General features: G+C 45.0%; 2 protein-coding genes across 4 annotated transcripts in view; one reads left to right on the forward strand and one right to left on the reverse strand.

Moving 5' to 3' along the window:
- Positions 1-8,647, reverse strand: part of LOC125434964 (minichromosome maintenance complex component 3 associated protein) — a 59,310-nt gene extending 50,663 nt beyond the window's left edge. Inside the window, 5 exon segments of the mRNA XM_048500871.1 lie at positions 164-311; positions 2,781-2,859; positions 4,606-4,829; positions 5,022-6,271; positions 8,411-8,647. Coding sequence (XP_048356828.1) covers positions 164-311; positions 2,781-2,859; positions 4,606-4,829; positions 5,022-6,198 — 1,628 coding nt within the window. The 5' untranslated portion in view covers positions 6,199-6,271; positions 8,411-8,647.
- An 8-nt stretch (positions 8,648-8,655) lies between these two features.
- Positions 8,656-16,937, forward strand: YBEY (ybeY metalloendoribonuclease). 3 transcript variants are annotated; one of them, XM_048500847.1, is made up of 5 exons: positions 8,656-8,771; positions 11,193-11,481; positions 13,867-13,998; positions 16,545-16,613; positions 16,798-16,937. In XM_048500847.1, exons 2-5 carry the CDS (start codon positions 11,272-11,274, stop codon positions 16,882-16,884), a joined length of 498 nt encoding a protein of 165 aa, XP_048356804.1. In that variant the 5' UTR covers positions 8,656-8,771; positions 11,193-11,271; the 3' UTR covers positions 16,885-16,937. The 3 variants fall into 3 exon arrangements, with proteins under 3 accessions (XP_048356804.1, XP_048356797.1, XP_048356814.1); XM_048500840.1 differs by lacking the exon at positions 8,656-8,771 and adding an exon at positions 8,778-9,027; XM_048500857.1 differs by lacking the exons at positions 8,656-8,771; positions 16,545-16,613 and adding an exon at positions 8,778-9,027.
- The last annotated feature ends 2,349 nt before the right edge of the window (positions 16,938-19,286 follow it).

Raw genomic sequence — 19,286 nt, forward strand, 5'->3', positions numbered from 1 at the left:
GACCAGATGTGAGGAAGGGGAGGAGCAACAAGCCGCATGCTGCCCTGGAGTAACAGGCTATCACTGCTCTACAAAATAATCTGTTTGCTGCAGGTTATACTCTGCTATATAAACCTCACACACAAACAAATTTCCTTACCAAGCCAATGATGGAAACGCCTACCTTTTGCTCAACAGGTTTCCACCAGCTGTGGATCGGATTAAAGACTTGTTTTGCAAGGAACGCTGATAACTCGGTTGGTCGGTTTTTTGCCTCCCTTCATGCGCCTCTCCTGCCTGCTCCTTGGATGAAAACTCTCTCTTATTCTGACCTTTGCATACAGAGACAGCAGACATTTACTACCGCTCCTTTACCACTATTAGGCTTGTTTACTGAATTTAGAAAAAAAAATTAACCGTACCAAACTAATCCAAAATTTAATCATTACAAGGCTACATTCCAACATAACATTATGCTTCTCAGCTAAGAACTGCTCGGAGGAAGCATCAAGAATGTTGCGGGGAGGGGGGGAGATGCAAAGACTGCCCCCTTCAGAAAGGGAATCTCTACATTTCCATTCTTCTGAACAAGTACACAACACATGGGGACAAAATTGTAACGGAGCAGCAGTGGCGTGGGAGGTTAAGAGCTCGTGTATCTAATCTGGAGAAACTGGGTTTGATTCCCAGCTCTGCCGCCTGAGCTGTGGAGGCTTATCTGGGGAATTCAGATTAGCCTGTGCACTCCCACACGCGCCAGCTGGGTGACCTTGGGCTAGTCACAGCTTCTCGGAGCTCTCTCAGCCCCACCTACCTCACAGGGTGTTTGTTGTGAGGGGGGAAGGGCAAGGAGATTGTAAGCCCCTTTGAGTCTCCTACAGGAGAGAAAGGGGGGATATAAATCCAAACTCTTCTTCTTCTTCTTTTAGTGAGGAACAACCCACTGGTGGTCCCTGGTGTCAGGATGGCATCCTCCTGTGGGGGGGGGGGGGTTTCAAGCCAAGGGATGCTGATTCGCATCCCTCTCCTGTGGGCCAGTCGGCCTCGGGGCCTGGTTTGGCCCCCATCCTTCTAGGTGTGAAATGTTTTATTCCCTTGTACTTTCGCTTTGATCCTGGGGGAACGGGAGAGATTGGCGCCGTTTGGCCAGCTGGGCGGGAGGGGGACATAGGGGATTTAAGCTCCTCCTCCAGATGTGGTTTTCAGAAGCGTCTATCGATTGTTACTCGTACTCGTTGGTTCTAATAAAATCTTCAGCTTGCAGCTACAGTTTCTTTATTTTGGACTGGAGTCTGACACCTGGCCCGAGAAATGTCCAGCTGTCCTCAACCGGGGCCAGAGCTTTCTCATCTGTAGCCCCATTCTGGTGAGACACTCTTCCAAGTGCAATCCACGCCCTGTGGGACTTATCACAGTTTCCCTGAGCCTGAAAAACTGAGCTGTTCCACCAGGCCTGTGGTTGAGGACTGCAACCGAATTCAAACTGTTGGGGGCCGCCCTTCCCCTCCCACCCGTCCCTTTTTTTTCTCCTTTGTGTCTGTTTATTGGAGTTCTATCTATCATTGGTAGTTCACTTCCCCTCTGGTTGATTTACTATTAGTCATTTATTTTTGTTGTTGTTGTTGGATTTATATCCTGCGCCATCCCCGAAGGGCTATGGGTGGGTTACAACATAATTTAAAACGTCCTACAACTTTAAAATACGAATCCTAATTTAAAACTTTAAAACCAATTAACAAAAAATATTACAATAACGCTGGTTAATAGATGATATAAATTAATCCTTCCTGCCACTTCTGCCTCTCCTTCCTCTCCTCCTCCCCCCACCCCCCAGAAATCAAAACTTGTTCTAGTACAGTGATGGCGAACCTTTTTAAGACCAAGTGCCCAAATTGCAACCCAAACCCCATTTATTTATCGCAAAGTGCCAACCCGGCAATTTAACCTGAATGCTGAGGTTTTAGTTTAGAAAAAACCGGTTGGCTCCCTCTTCCTCTGCCCCACCAACTCGAGCAGGGGCCAGCCTGCTCTAATCTCCAGCAAGTCCTGCGTGCACTGCTCTGTGCCTCTCTATCATCTCTGCCTCCTCTGCGCCCCCCCACCTTGGGCAGAAGCCACTCGGAGCACAGGCACCAGGCCCGCCAGCCGAGTCCTCCCTAATCACCACGGTGCACGTATGCCGGGCTCAGTGGCCCAGGCCAGATGTGTGTGTGTGTGGGGGGGGTGATTTTCCGCCCCCCACATGACGAACTCTGTGTGTGCGTGCCCACAGAGAGGGCTCCGAGTGCCACCTCTGGCACCCGTGCCGTAGGTTCGCCAACACTGTTCTAGTATATTTGATCAATCTGGCTGGCTAGTTGAAAAAGGCCTGGTGGAACAGTCACGTCTTGCAGGCCCCGTGGAATTAACATAGTTCTCGCAGGGCTCTGGCATCAGCAGGCAGCCTGTTCCACCAGACTGGAGACAGCCGGATGTCTCTTGGGCCAGAGATCACCAGGAAGTTCCCCTCCGACCAATGGAGGGGCCTTGTAGGGCAATACTGGTGACCTTGTAGGCCATCTAAGAATATTATACGGCAATTACTGATTTTAATACTGTTATAAGCCACCCTCAGTCCACCGAGCGGGGAAAGGTGGCCTATAAGCTGAACAAACCCTACCCCTGCATGACCCGATCTCCTCTAAGAAGGAGGCACTGTCTGTTTAAGTCTGCAGGGAACTCTGTAAACATGTGGAGCTTTTATCTGACAACACTCTCCCACACACACAATATTTCAAAACAGTCACACTGCAGCAATGTACCTGATTTCTTTCTGTGCCAAAATGTCACTATTTCTTTGTGTAGCTCTTTGGCTTTCTTTCTAGCCAAAGCAGCAGATGCCTGAAAAACAGTAGACAGAACAAGTTCGGATAAGAACAGCATACAGAAAGGAAACAAAAAAGACCACGTGATAATGGACATATTAAGCTGAGGTCAGTAGCAACTTAATGCACTAAAGGGTTTAGCACTTACATTCCCTTCCTCTTGCCCCCAAACAACCAACCGGATACACAGCAAAGTTGCACACGGCTCTTTTTCCAGTTGCGAGAGAACAGTTTGAATTTATACCCTGACTTTCTCTCCTGTAAGAAAACTCAAGGTGGCTCACAAGCTCCTTTCCCTTTCTCTCCCCGCAACAGACATCTTCTGGGGTAGGTGGGGCTGAGATTGTCCTGAGAGAACTATGACTAGCCCAGGGTCACCCAAGAGGAATGCAGGAGTGCGGAAACACATCTGGTTCATCAGATAAGCCTCTGCCACTCAGGTGGAGGAGTGGGGAATCAAACCCAGTTCTCCAGATTAGAACCCACCTGCTCTTAATCACTACACCCCATGGAGTCAAGGAAAAAAATCAAACTAATATTCTTTGACAGAGAATTGCCACATACACCACCATACCACCACCCTAGTATTCGGGATGCCTCCTTAGGCAACCTAATGCTTCGTTGTTCAAGTGGCACTATTCATTCAGCAAATGTCCAGCAGCCAGGAGTCCAGCTGCTAGTCTCAGTGAAAAAGGCAGACTGTAAATGATATAAAATAGCCAGTCAGCACAACATAGAGGTAGAGTGTTGGATTGGGATTTGGGAGAGCTACGTTTGAATGCCCACTCTGCCATGGAAGTTCGATGGGTGGCTTTGGCCCAATCGCATCCGCTCAGCCAAACTAACTTACCCTGTTTCCCTGAATATAAGACATCCCCGGAAAATAAGACATAGTAGAGGTTTTGCTGAAGTGCGAAATATAAGGCATCCCCCAAAAGTAAGACGTAGCAAAGTTTTTGTTTGGAAGAATACCTGACGAACAGATTACAGAAATACAAGACATCCCCTGAAATTAAGACATAGCGCATCTTTGGGAGCAAAAATTAATATAAGACACTGTCTTATATTCGGGGAAACACGGTACCTCAATGGATTATTATCGGGATAAAATGAAGGAGAGAATGATGGAAACTGCTTTGGAAGAGACGTGGGGTATGAGTGAAGTAAATAAACGAAAAATTTTAAAATGAAAACTTTTCAATCAGCCGATGTCCCAATAATTTCACTCAGCTTAAGTGTGACTAAAATATTCCTGTATTTTACATACTGCAGGAGATATGCCAATGTCTAAGGAACACTGGCAAAGGCCTAGCTTTTGGGGGAATGCTAAAATTAATACATTAGGCAAAGTCAAGTCTCTTAATTTACTCCCTTAAATAACAAAGGTGAAGAGTATACTATCAAGTTGAACCATACATTTCTCCCTCTCTCATAAGCTCCACACCGCTTTCTTCAGTTCAACTCCTCTATTCTCTTTACTGACAACCAATCATTTCTCCCTCTCTTGAGCTCCACCTCACTTTCTTGAGTTCCACCCTTCTACTCTCTTTATTGCCAACCAATCATTTCTCCCTCTCTCTCCCCCCTTCTTTTGTGACTTACCGCTTAAAGAAACACACACATAAACGCTTCAAACCATTACATGCATATACTTCAATTATCCCCAAATTGTCTATTTTTCCTGGGAAAGGGTTTTTTTTCCCTCTCACGCATGAAAAAGTTCCACAAATTAAAAAACACTGATGTTCTATTAAAAACTCACATGATCCAAACAAAAAACAACCGCTAGCTTTTTGCTCCTGTTGGTATAGAGACGCTGGATTTTTACAAACTTCTTGAAGTGATTCTCGAGAACATTTCTGTCATTTAAATAATCGGGAATATTTTTGCACTGGAAAGCTTTGAGTTCATTCAGCGGCAAGCCGCCTAAGCTTTCTGTGCTCTCGCTTCTCCGATTTCGAAGTGACATATTTGGGACTGAAGGATCTGAAAGGGAAAAAAAGAATGCCTTTTCAAAATAACGTAACTTGCTATGAAGACAAAAAATAAACATATTTGAATGCCGATTTTTTTCATTGGTCTGTAAACTCACAAATGATGCAGATTCTAGCAAAATCATCATAAGACCTGTGTTTTGATCTTTAATCTTATTGGTTCATGTTATGTTTCGTTACTTACTTTCCTTCAATTTTGCTTTATTTTCTTCCTCTTTCTGTAACACAGGCGGCCTTGCCAGAGCGGAACCAGACTGGCTTCCCCCTGCTATACTTGTCTGTTCCAGCTCTCCGGGTTCTAGGAGGACTCTCTCCGTTTTGGACTCTCTCTTGGGGCGCCCACCCTCTTTATTGCTTTTCAGAACATCTTGCAACGTTACACTGAAGAGGCCCCCTACACGAGGTCGAGTCAGCCTGACCGGACGCTTATTGGAAGAATGGTCGTTCCTTGACTGGAGCTCCGGCTCGTCTGCAGCGTCATAATCCCGTCTCCTTGGGGAATGATCCTGCTCTTCCTTTCTCTTAGTTCCCTGCTCGACGGGCTCACCTGAACCGACAAATTCTTCATGTTCGAGTCTGCTTGACCCACCAGACGGATGAGAAAAAGAAGAAAAGCTGCTACTTGGAGTTGCAAAAGGATTTATGGGTCCTTTTTTATCATCCTCCACAGTCTTGATAGGCAGAACGACAGGGACGGCAGCTGACAAAGTGGTACTACTGGTTGCTGGTTTTGAAAAGCTGAAATGCGTACTAGGGCTCGAGCCGCTTGTTTCTTGAGCGATGCCAAAGGGGGCAAGTCTTCCAGACCCACTCCCACCGGGGAAGGAAAATGTGAATGGAGGTGGGATTGTTTGGCTTTGTGATTTCTCCGGTTCTGCACCGGTGCCAAAGATAGGTTTGAACACTGCATTATCAGGGGTTTTGAAGCTAAATCCTGGCCCCGCAAAAGCACTGCCCGAAGATTCTCCGGATGTACTTCCAAACTTAGGAGGCGCCTGAGAAGTCCCAAGGTTCATAGGTGGTTTAAAACTGAATCCTTCCTTGCCAGCGATGGAAGAGCTGGTCGACGGGGAAGCAGCCACAAAGGACGCAGGGTGCCCAAAAGGATAGGGCTGTGTAAATCGCAGCGGCTGCCCAAATCTCAAAGGTGGTTGGGCAGAAGCCTGGAGTAACGAAGGTCCTGTGAAGTCAGATGGGGGTGTGAAGCCTGGATTCGTTACCACTCCTCCACTGTTTTGCCCAAACAGGGAGAGCTGACCAAACTGGAGCGGTGGCTGAACCTGAATCATTCCAGAAGAACTGCTAGATGGTGCCTGAAAAACGCCAGGCGGCTGTAAACCGAAAGGAGCGTTAGGGTTCATCTTCGCAGTGAGGGATCTCCACAACAGTGATCACGCCAAGCGCTTTTTAGTTTCCCGCTCCGACTCTAGGGATCTGCAATCAAATTATAAAGGTTATTTTAACCGAGAAGCCATTCCAGAAAGATGGGGCATTTCACACATGCTTTTTCAGCAATACGTTTTTCACAACAAGCCCTGAAACAACCACGACTACATTTCACCCCTATATTATTCATCCCACTAACAGATCTTGCTCATAAGTTGTACAGATAACTAATCCCCTGTAAGAGGTAGTGTGTCTAGCTTACTGATACAATCATTGGGCAGACATACAGTTAAAAAATAATTACAATGATAACCACAAAAGCTCTGAATAACAACTCTACATATAGGTTATCCATAATACAAACTTAGCACAAGAAGAAGAAAAAATAATTACGTTCATAAAATATTCAATGTCTGTCATTTCTGTTTGGATGCTTGGACATATATGCACAAAATCTCGCAATTTATACTGAGACCTGGGGCATTTCATCAGATAAGAAACTGTTTCAGAAAAATGGAGTATTTCTCACACATTTTTTTCAGCAATAAATTCTTCATAGCAAGCCCTGAAACAACCACAACTGCATTTCATCCCTCTGTCATTCATCATTCATCCCACTAACAACAGGTCTTGCTCATAAGCTATACAGACAGCTACTCCCCTGTAAGAGCTAGTGGGCTTTCAGACCTTTATTATCCAAGGGATGAGGAAAGACCAGAGTCTGAGAAAGTAACAAAGCCTCCATTACCAGGTTTGTTTTTTCTCCATTAAGACAAAAGGCTAGTTTTCACTGGAGTGATCAACAGGTGACTAGACTGCACCACTTCATACTGAAGGCCTGCAAATACACACACACAAAAATGTGTGTGTGCGTGCATATGTATATTTGTTATATATATGTCAGAGGTGGTTTGCAGACTTCGTCCCTTCCACTCACTACAACAGACACCTTGTGAGGTAGGTCAGGTTGAGAGAGTTCTGAATGAACTGCAGTGGCGAATCTGCCTAGGGACAAGGGGTACACTCTGTCCTCGGGCACCACTAATCTGGTCATGTGGGGGGTGCAAAATCGGCTCCCCTCGTGACCTGCTACCTCATCGTCTTTGGTTGCCCTCGGTCCCTCCCATGTTGCCATTGACATGGGTGAGGCCAAGGAAGCCTAAGGACACCGCCCCACCCCCAAGCCTTGTTTGCCCTCCCAGCTGGCAGTCCCTTTTGCTCTCCCCAACAGTAAGACTCCATCCTCATCTCCTTTCCTTTAATAAGCTTTTATACAAGGACGGAGCCTTGCAGTTGCTTCTGCTCTCCCCAGAGGGGAGGACAGAAGGGACTGCCGGCTGCCAGCTGGGAGCCGGTGGGGGGGAAGCCTGCGGGGTGGGGCTCAGCATAGTGGGGGGCGCCCAGAGAACAGCTGTTTCTGGGCGCCATTTTCCCCCATATGGCTCTGATGAACTGTGACTAGTCCAAGGTCACCCAGCAGGAGGAGCAAGGAAACAAATCCAGTTCTATATAACAACAACAGTTCCCCAGGTAAGTTTCCTAGATTAAAGTCTACCTGCTCTTAATCACCATACCATGCTGGATCTGGTTGAACCTAGCCTTCCTTTTCCCATGCTGGCTTTTAGCAAAAAGGGCTTTGGAGTATGCAAGAAAGCATCCTCACCCGAGTCCCCAGCTACAGCTTGAAACAGCACAAACCAGATACACAACCTCTGTGAGATGTGGCCGGGCTTGTGTTAGATACCACCATAGATGCTGAAAGATATGCAGTTACCCAGGCAGCACAGGCAATGATCCCTGAAGAGCTGCGGAAGCAACCTGTAAATAGGATCACCAGACTCCAGGGGCTGGAGACCCTCAAGGATCCCCAGCCTGTAGAGATCAGTTCCCCTGGAAGAAATGGCAGTTTTGGACTCTATGGTATACTACAGGTGCTTAGTATATCATGGGTTCTAGGCGAAATTTCTGTGGGAACTCTATGGTATATCATACCATTCCTCCCCAAACTCGGCCCATCCCAAGCTCCGTCTCCAAATCTCCTCACATTTGGATTTGGCTACCCTAACTTATAACTCCAGTCTCAACATCGCAGAAAGGCAAGAGCACCTCTGGGGCTGCACAAAGTGCTTCCTCCGCCACCCCACGCAGGGCCGGCTGGAGCCTTCTCCGAAAAAGTCAAAAACGGACCTCAGCCTATCGGAAAAACCCCTCAGACAGGACGGGGCTCTCCGATGTCAGCAGCACTTCAAACGAGAAAACGCCCCACAACAAGCGACGCCATCTTGGCGGTGAGTTCGCTGCGACAGCGCCCCCCCTACGCACGTCCAAAGCGCATGCGCGGAAAAGAACGCACTCTTATTGCTTTTCCGAGTTGCTCCTCGAACCATAGAGGTAAAGGGAATGCCTAGAGAGGGCCATGACCTGAGTTTCCGTCGTAAATAGAAGACGGCCAGCTCGCTGGGACAGAGCCCCCCACTACGTTCAAAGCGCATGCGCGGAAAAGAACGCGCCCTTATTTCCGTTCCGAGCGGCTCCTAGAACCATAGAGGTGAGAGAAATACCTAGAGGGATCCACGACCTCAGTTTCCGTCGTAAATAGAAGACCTCCGGCCATCCCGCTGTCCCGCAGCAGCCTTTTCTGTGGTGACAACCAGCGAGGAAAACTTCCTGTTTCGGATTCCTCTTTTGTTTGACATCGAAGTTGCTGCTGAGGCGCGTGTGAGAGCAGCTTTTTCCCTCTTTGCGCTTTGGAAGGAATGACCTCATTTGCCCACATATCTTTCCTTTGATTTGAGTAGAGCAAGGTAATCACTACTGTAGTGCAGGATAGTTTATCAGTCTGTCACGTGTGTGGAAGTATTGCCCCGAAGTCCCAAGAAGAAATATTCCACCTAGTTTATCTGCATTTCTGTTTATCTGCGTTTTATGGTTAATTGTGGAGCATGTACCACCTCAACAAGATTTTTGTATCCTCTTTTGCCATGTTTCTGAATAGTCAAAGGAGGTAAAAATGCAAGGCCAATAGTGCAAAGTAAAAATATATTTTATTACTCAGTTAAAATTCCCTATGTGTTTCTCCCAAGGAGAATAAGTGTTTGGAGGTTGGCAAGACCATCCAGAGCAGTGGTTCTCAACCTTCCTAATGCCGCAACCCTTTAATACAGTTCCTCATGTTGTGGTAACCCCCAACCATAAAATTGGTATATATAAAATATGAAAAGACCGTTTTCCGATGGTCTTAGGCGACCCCTAAAGGGGTCAGGACCCACAGGTTGAGAACTGCTGATCCAGAGTCTGAGAAAGTAACAAAGCCTCCATTACCAGGTTTGTTTTTTCTTTGTCACACAAATGCCTAGTTTTCACTGGAGTGGTCAATCTGTGCCTAGACTACACCGTATCATACTGAAGGTCTGCAAAAGAAAAAATAATAATAGACTAGAAGAATAAAAGTTTGGATGTATACCCCACCTTTCTCTCAAGGGGGCTTACAAACTCCTTCCCTTCTTCTCTCCACAACAACCACCTTGTAAGGTAGATGCGACTGAAAGAGTTCTGAGAAAACAGTAACTGGCCCAAGATCATCCAGCAGGCTTCATGTGCAGAAACTGGGAAACAAATCCAGTTCACCAGATAAGATTCTGCTGCTTCTGTGGAGGAGTGGAGAATCAAACCCAGTTCTCCAGATTAGAGTCCACCTGCTCTTAACAACTACATCAGATTTCGTTTTACAGTGGTTTTTCAAAGAAGAGCATAAGATTAGTAGCATTGGGAATCTTAACTGAGTAATAAAATATTTTTTACCTTATTTTGCACCATTGGCCTTGGCCTTATTTTTTTTAATCTCCGTTGACTGGTGCAACTCTTTCATCTCTTCTTTCTGAAAAGTTAAAGTCTGGACAGGTTCCCAGGAGAAATTTTCCAAGTAAATGAAGTCGTCCTTCTTGATTATCAGTATTTTGTGAGATTTAGTGTAGCTGTATCACACATTTAAATTAAAGAGATTTGCTTGCATTTCTGTCTGCCGAGCAGGTCCTATAAGAAAAATAAAATGTTATTTGGGGGCACGATTGGGGGTAGGAAGAGATTGTGTCCTACTTGTTTGAATAGAATAGAATAGAATCTTTATTGGCCAAGTGTGATTGGACACACAAGGAATTTGTCTCCGGTGCATATGCTCTCAGTGTACATAAAAGAAAATACATTTGTCAAGAATCATAAGGTACAGCACTTAATGATTGTCATATAGGTCTAGTAAGCAATCAGGAAACAATCAATAGTAATAAAAACATAAAATGTAAAATCATAAAATAAAATGAAATGTCAGCACAGGCTATAGTCATACAGTCATAATTGGGAGGAGATGGGTAATAGGAATGATTGAAAAAAAAAAAGTAGTTAAGTAATTATATAATCAATATATAATAAATAGTTTGACATTATCGAGGGAATTATTTGTTTAACAGAGTGATGGCATTCGTGAAAAAACTGTTCTTATGTCTAGTTGTCTTGGTGTGCAGTGCTCTGTAGCGACGTTTAGAGGGTAAGAGTTGAAACAGTTTATGTCCAGGATGCGAGGGGTCAGTAAATATTTTCACAGCCCTTTTTTTGACCCGTGCAGTATACAGGTCCTCAATGGAAGGCAGGTTAGCAGCAATTGTTTTTTCTGCAGTTCTGATTATTCTCTGAAGTCTGTGAATGAATGCTTTTACCACTCAGTGTGTATGCATATGTATGTACATGCAAAGCCATAAGACTGCTATCTTCCGCCCCTGCCATGTGCTGCTAGATGCCATCATTTCTCTGCCAAACTCTGTCCCTTGAGTTGTCCAGCTCCCAACCTCTGACCTGTCAGAGTCCAAACTTCAGGAAACTTCCCTGTCCAAATGGGAATGAAATCTGCAAAACCCCTTTACTCTTCTTCAAAACTAGTTTTGCTAAAACCTGACTTGGTCTGAATCTGCTTTTCCAGCTGCTGATCGATTCCTGGTATCTAATGATAGGCCATTTGCAAAAAAACCCTCGCTGCATTGTCTTCACTTTTTAATGAGATGACCCTCATCATACGTAATCTGCAGAGAGCCATCCCCCTCAGGAGAGCACTCCTTCGCAAGAGAGTAGACCAGATCCGTTGCATTTTGGGTGTGCGACAGTTTGATCTTGCCGTTATCTGCATCAGTAACGACCACATTCAACGACTCAATAAGACCTACAGATCCAAGAATATCCCCACAGATGTGCTATCGTTCCCTTTTCATGAGGTAAAGGTATTTCTCCTCTCTCATTTTCTGTCTCAGTAGTACGCACAATCGTTGTCTTAATGGCTATATGAATATTGGTTTGTTGATCTTTTATTAGTTTTTATCCCTCACTTTCTGTCAGAGCAACGTGAGAATAAAATGGGGACAGCAATAATACAGACAACCCAGTCAGGTAGGTTAGACTGCGAAAGTGAATGAAAATCTGGTCCAAGATCAGTTGGTGAAACCAACACTCTAAGCAACATATTATGTAAGCATTTTCAGATATTAACCTAAGATTACTGTTAAAACTTCAGGTTTTGACAGTAGCACAGAGGGACCTTTCAGTCCTGTATAAAGCTTGTGCAAACGAGATGGAAAGTTAAGACCTCTGCAAAGTATAAACAAAATAATCACACATAAATACAGTATGTACATATGTTCATGTGACGAACACAAAATCAAAAAGTGTATATCAAATATCACAACAAGATGTCCAATCAACATTTAAAAAATGTAATAATATCAAAAAATACCACTTAAATACACATTTTAAGGGACAGTCTCCTAGGTACTGCTTGATTCCAAAAATGACTTTTTCAGTGTGTTCTAAACCTTTCCATTAATTAGAGACAACATAAGTATTTTATGTATTGCCACATGAATCTTGACTGTGACTCAGAATTAATCAAACCAGTTGCCTTCAGTGAGGAAGATGGTCAGGTACGGCTTGTGAACAGCAGAATGTCACAACGCACGTTGACTTGGCAGGAATCAGGAAATACATATGGGTGCACCCTTTGTTATCAGGTCAAATTATGTTATTGTTTTGATTCCTGTTATCAGAATTGATGCAGCTCGTTATAGTCTGCAACTATCAAATCACAGTGCACTCTAGTAAGACAACCTTAATATTCATTGCACCTGATTTATAGCACAGATCTTCCAATTACGTATTTCAAGTGCTGCTACACAAAACCTGCCACACTGTTTTTCATTTGTTTTTATTCAAGTTCAGTTTTATTGCATGAGGCCAAAGGCCGTTATAAAGAATTGACAATATATAGTAAAAAAATACTATAAAACTGGATTAAAACACAATAAAAGTTCCATTGTTAGAACAGTTTTAAAACTCATTTCATTTGAGAAAGCGTGGCTTCCATAAATATCTGTCAGGTGACTGATAGAAATTAGATCCTTAACTGGCCTGCGTGGACACCAGCATGGCCAGGATTTTCTTTGCAGCTGTAGCCTGTCTCAGAAAAAGATGATAGTAGAGTTGTATATTCCTTCGCCACAGAACAAAACATGCTAGACCTTCTTTGTTGCAGAATGCTCTGCCTGTATCCTAGTGTCTGCCTAGCCCCATCCATTTGAAAGTAAAAATACATTTTGGTATTCAGTATAATTATATAAACTACACATGCTCTTGTATCAAAGTACCATGTTCAGTCATGCACAAAATAATGGTTTTGACAAAGGCAGCATATAAAAATGAAGGATAATTCTCACATTGTACAGAACTATATTCTAATGTGGAAGTATGCAGTTTTTTTCAACCGCTGCACCTCAATTGATCATACTAACATCTTTTTCTGAGACAGTATAGAGCAAGAAAGGCAATCTTGTTATGAAACCTCTGGCTCCACATCTGCAAGGAGAAATAAAACTTTCCCCATCACATTGCTTAGGCCTGGATTGTGCCCAAACGTTTTTGCCTTGGGGCCAACATTTTCCGTAAGCTGCATAGCCATGCAGACACCATATTGGTACCATGCAGTTCTGGAGGCCACCGGCAGGAGGAGCTCCCACAGGCGGCTCAGTTCTGTGCAGAGGTACGGAATGTCCACCCAGTTCCCTACCACAGTTAGAGAGACTATTGCTTGAGGTTAAATAAAGCGGACCGGCCAGCAAATAAGGACACAGGTGTTCTGGTTCGGAACCTCCACATATAGGTGCTAAGCAACTTGTAACCCCCTTCAAGCATTGTAGCTTGCATTGTTTAAAACTGAATGGACATAAGGGCTGAGGGGAATTTTCAAAAGGAAATCTTGAATAAATAAAGTGCCCTGGATTTTATTGTTTTCCGCTTAAGAACATAAGAACAAGCCAGCTGGATCAGACCAGAGTCCATCTAGTCCAGCTCTCTGCTACTCACAGTGGCCCACCAGGTGCCTTTGGGAGCTCACATGCAAGATGTGAACGCAATGGCCTTCTGCGGCTGTTGCTCCCGATCACCTGGTTTTATTGTGTTAATCTCCACTGGGAGTCACCCAGAAGAGCACATCGGGATCAAAAATTTTGAATAACATTTTTTTTCCAAACTTTGCAAATACACAGTATAAACATCAAAATCTTTTAAACTATGAATTTAGGTTTTGTGGTTGGGACTTGTTTCTATCGCAGGATCTGAAACCTGGAGAGCTGCCAAAGATTTCTTGTCGAGATGAACTGAATTTGGGAGACATTTTTCTAGGAGTAGAGTATATCTATCAGCAATGTCAAGAGAACAAGGAAGATTACAACAGTATTCTCACAGTAAGTATGTATTTTTTCATAATCCCCAGGAGACTGCTGCTCCAGGTGTGTCTGCCATCAAAGGTTAGGTAGGCAGCAATCAGAAACTGGGTTCCCTTAATGGTGGCATTCTCCCTGTCGATTGCCCTCTTCCAGGGATGTCTCCTTGGCACGAACACTGTTGGCATTTAGGCTCCGAATAAAACCACCTGAGTAGCCCAATCCTGTAAACTAAGCAAGGCCAGGTCTAGTTAGAACTTGAATGAGAAGCCACCAAGGATGTCTAGGGCTGCTATGCGGAAGCCTCTGAATATATCTTGCCTAAAAAAAAACCCCTACACAGTTGTCATAAGTCATCTGCAAATCAACACCACGAAAAGGCACTAAACAAACAAAAACAAATTTATTTGCCTTTATTATTTGGGAAATTTTAATTTATTCTCTGACATAAGAACATAACAAAGAGCCTGCTGGATCAGACCAGAGTCCATCTAATCCAGCACTCTGCTACTCAAAGTGGCCCACCAGGTGCCTTTGGGAGCTCACAGGCAGGATGTGAAAGCAATGGTCTTCTGCTGCTGCTCCTGAGCACCTGGTCTGCTAAGACATTTGCAACCTCAGATCAAGGAGGATCAAGATTGGTAGCCATAGATCGGCTTCTCCTCCATAAATCTGTCCAAGCCCTTTTTAAAGCTATCCAGGTTAGTGGCCATCACCACCTCCTGTGGCAGTATATTCCAAACACCAAGTTGCGTGAAAAAATGTTTCCTTTTATTAGTCCTAATTCTTCCCCCCGATTCTCCAGATTAGAATCCACAAACTCATATTGCAATTTATCTGACAAGAGAATTCTGATCTATTTACTAGTTGATGTTAGCCTATTTGTTACTGATTCAGTCACTAGATTTCTCTCCTTAGCTATGAATAAATTTTAAAAAATCTTTTTTTCAGGCTTCAAATTTATTATCCGCTTTGAACGCAATTTGCAGAAATATGGAATATAAATGTTTCAGGCAAAATAAATATGTAACAGTCATTTAACTACAGCTGGTGCATCTTGATGATCATGCCCACGCTGGGCTTTTTATTTTGCAACAACAAACTAGTACAGCTGTCCTCTTGTAATCAAAGGTGGCAGTGTGGTCGAAGAAGAGGGAAACAAAATGTCTCATTGACAGTGGCCTTTGTGAAGGCAGTTTCAGTGGAATGCTAAACACTGAAGCCAGGCTGCACTGCAGAGCATCAAGAGAGAAGACGAGAGAAGTCAGAGGGAGTTGAAGGCAGAAGGGAAATACAGCAGTTGATGGAGGAGTATGAGGAAAGCAGTGGTAATGTGTGAATGCAGCAGAGAAAGAGCCAGAGAAGAAGTGGATTGTGTGGCAGAAAGAATGAGGGAGAGAGGTAACAGAAGGTGGGAGGGGCCGGGAACAAAGGGGGCATATGGGAGGGGCTGGGCAAGATCAACAGGAACTACTCTAAGGATTGGAGGAAGTGGAGGAAGATGGAGAGCTGAATTAAGAAAACAGGGTCAGAGAGGTCAGAGCAAGCAGCTTCCTTATTGAAGAAGGGGGGAAAGTTTTGATTAGAGAGTGAAGAAAGAGGGGATAAAGCAATCAATGGGGTGGACTCTGTTTCCATCAACACTTAGTACACTCCATTCTGTACCCAATGTACTGGCATACCAGCCTAGTGATTCTAACAGACTGTGTCTGATCTTCAGTAATCATTACTTAAGCCAAAATTAAATTTCCAAAAGCTTCAAGAAAAATATATAACAGACTACACTGTGGTGTCTCCCTTGAGCAGAGAACGATAATACTTGGTGTGCAGTCTTACGCGAGCTTACTAGAATGGTTGGCAGCTCTAGGTTGGGAAAAACGGAGTTTGGGGGGCAGGGTTGGTAGAACCTAGAGAGGGATGGGAAGGGGTTGGGGAAGGGTGCCCTCAGCAGCATATAATGCCATGCAATTCTGTGAAGGAGGGGGTTATATCTAAGGGCAGCAGAGTAGCAAAACACAAAGGAACGTTGTAGGAACTCAGGCGCACACAGAAGCGGTCCTACTTTTATTGTTCACAAAGTTATTTGCTCCGACAAAGTGCTCCACCAGACAATGCGGAGACATAAGTCACACTGAAGCAAGTACAGTGCAGGTTTTTAAATACATATTGCTGTCCAATCATGGAGCAGATTCAATTAAGCCCAGAATGAGGCTGTGCCATATGACAACTGTCAAATAGATTGTAGTCTGACAGTGCTCTGACACATTCACCCTCAAAAGCTGCCATTTTTTTTCCTGGGGAACTGCTCTTGGTCAGCAAGCAATCAACAGTAATAGCACGAAATCTCCAGGTGTTATCTAGAGGTGGCAACCTTAACCGGAATGTAAGTCCCACTAAATTCAATAGGATTTCCATATACACACAGCTAGGATTGAGTAGCCTGTACCAGCATCATCTCTGCAGCCGTTTTCAGTGCAGCTCCTGAGAAGTAAAGTCGCTTAGGATTGTGTGCGATACACTAATCTGTTTGAAACGATACATCCTGAAATACTTTCCCCCTTACCTAGGTGACGGTCGCCCACGGCTTGTGCCACTTACTCGGATATAAACACAGCACATTTGCAGAGTGGCAACAGGCAAGTCCCTTCCCTGGTTTGTGAAGAATTTTTTAATTGTTAAAAATATGATGTAAATAAATACTGTTTGTCGTTCAGTTTTCTGCTCTTTAGACGATCTTGTCAACAACTTTGCATTCAAACATTATCACATCTCTTTGCAGGAAATACTTGTGTTCATTGCCTCTTTGCTCTCTCTTTTCAGATGTATGAAAGAGAAGCACAAATCCTCCAGGAGATAAACAGGCTGTCCGGCACAAATTTGCAACCTCTGACCAAAAATCACTTCTAGACATGTTCTAATAATATTTGTTATTTATAAATTAAAAACTTAATGAGTTTAAAGGAATCCACTTCTTATTCTGTTTAGATATGAATACATTTTCAGGCCGGAATCTATATCTATAAACGCGAAATAACACTGACTGACTCATCAACAGAACTCAAAAACCACCGAAGCCACACACATGAAATTTGGCATACCTGTTCCTTACGTACTCCAGGTGCTCACTAAGAAAGGATTTCCCAAAATATTCACTTTCATTCTATTTATTACCTATGTACTGTTTTAACTGCTCATCTCTGGCCATCTGCGCAAACATTCTAAGGGCAAACCAACCGCTCAGTCCACAGACATGCTGCACAAACATTCTAAGGGTGACAGTTCAACACCACCAGCTTCATGTCCTTCACCAACTGCACTCTACCACCGCCCTCCACAACGCACGTGAACCTATTTGAAAACAAACCCATCAATCCACAGACAGCCTGTGAGGAAATATGCTGCATGTCACCCCAAACAGGCTGCAAAAAAGTATGCTGAATGTCACCCCGAAGTTAACAGACAGGCTGTGAAAAAGTTCTCCTCCACCCACCCTCACATTAACAACACCGCTACAGCCAAATACTATCAAAATAGATTACAAACCACACTATCACCTTGGACTACTAAACATTTGTCGGGTTTTGCATATGGACATCAGATTGCTTACTGTGGAGACTCTTGGCCTCCGATCACCCTGTGCTTGGTGTTATGCTCTGAAGTGGCGGGATGAGTCCCCAGGAATGTGCTGCAGTGGTGGTACAATCCAGCTCCCTGCCCTTCAACCCTACCCTGAACCTCTTCACAGCCTTCTCACTCATCAGCATCCAATGGCAGAACACTTCCTTTCTGCATCCTGAAAATACAACGGCTGCTTCCACATTACGTCTTTTGGAGCCCACCAGGTGAAAGAGAGCAATAACACATTGGATTATAAAAAGACAACTGCAGGAAGCTGCTGCAAAATATGTGAAAACAAACCCATCAGTCCACAGACAGGCTGTGAGGAAATATGCTGCATGTCACCCCAAAGTTCACAAACAGACTGTAAAGAAGTATGCTGAATGTCAACCCTGTAGTAATGCACCGCTGACCCAGCAGCACCGTGGTCGAGCGCTGGAACACCTACTTCCACGCCTTCTGGTCGACCGCACTCCCACCTCATCCCCTATATGAGTCACTGGTCATGAACTGTCTGGCCTAGTCACTTCCGGCGCAGGGACAATGGTCTTGCCCCCCAGGTGAGGATTAGCTCCAGACGCTACGCCCTTCCTCCGACGTGAAGCAGGGTGAGATCATGCATCACATGATGATCTCCAGGTTCCGGTCTCCAGCTCATCTCCCTACCCACCCTCCTTTACACGAAACCCTAATAAAGGTGCCAGAGACGCAGCACAGGGCAGAGTTGTCAGGATCAATGAAATCCCACGCTCCTAAGTTGCTGACGCTTCCACCAGATGGAACTCTCCTCCGCTCACGACTCCCAGCGGTAATGCACTCCCGCGGGGATGACTACAAGCTGCGCCGGCAAACCCGGGAATCCTCTCAACCTCCACCCTGCTCACCGTCAGCTTCAAGGGCTGCGGGTAATCGGTCCGCTGGATCGGCGATCCAGGGACCACCGCTGCATCGCTTCGTCCTCTGGACGCGATCCAGAGACTCGCTGCCCTAGGACACTTCGTCCGGACGGAACACCGGTAGAGTATGGAGTTTGCAAAGCAGGCGCAGGACAAGCATCGCTAACTGAAAGCGCAGCGAATGCGTAGGGTCTCTCCAGAAGAGAGGGGAGCTGGGCGTTAAATTGGTTGAGGAGATTGAAGCTCAATGTCCATGGTACCCCGAGGGGGGATATTGAATCTTTGGCGACTGAAAACATCGGGCGACTCTTCGCGACACAGAGCCCGCTAGCTGGCCGGGTGCTCTTCACTGCTACTGACGCGGGAGATTAATGTTATGTCGCTTTATCAGCCTGCAGGTCTATGGCCTCCCTTTGCTGTGGGATTGCCCTCCTTCGACCTTTCGAACTCTTCAATTTCATCCCCGGAATTTTCTCTATCCACTAAATTGACGCTTCGTCCTTCTGCCTCAATTTGCTTCCTCGCTTCCTCCAAACTCCTCCCCACAAGACTCGCTGTCTGCCTTCCCTCCCTCCGCCGCCTTCTCTCTCTCCGCCCGCTTCCGCCCCTGCCTCCCTCATTTTCTGGAGCCATCGCGACTCTTGCCACGCTTTAATGCACGGCGCTGGTTTCAAAACTCTGGTGCAGAGCGCGAACAACTTCCACGATCTGGCGGAGGAAGGAACTCTTGACGGAAGATGATGCTTTCACCTCTGGCTTAAGTGTCTAATGGCCTGCCTTCCTCCGCCATCCTCC

Source organism: Sphaerodactylus townsendi, linkage group LG01 (genome assembly GCF_021028975.2).
Source record: "Sphaerodactylus townsendi isolate TG3544 linkage group LG01, MPM_Stown_v2.3, whole genome shotgun sequence".
NCBI classification, from domain to species: Eukaryota; Metazoa; Chordata; class Lepidosauria; order Squamata; family Sphaerodactylidae; genus Sphaerodactylus; species Sphaerodactylus townsendi.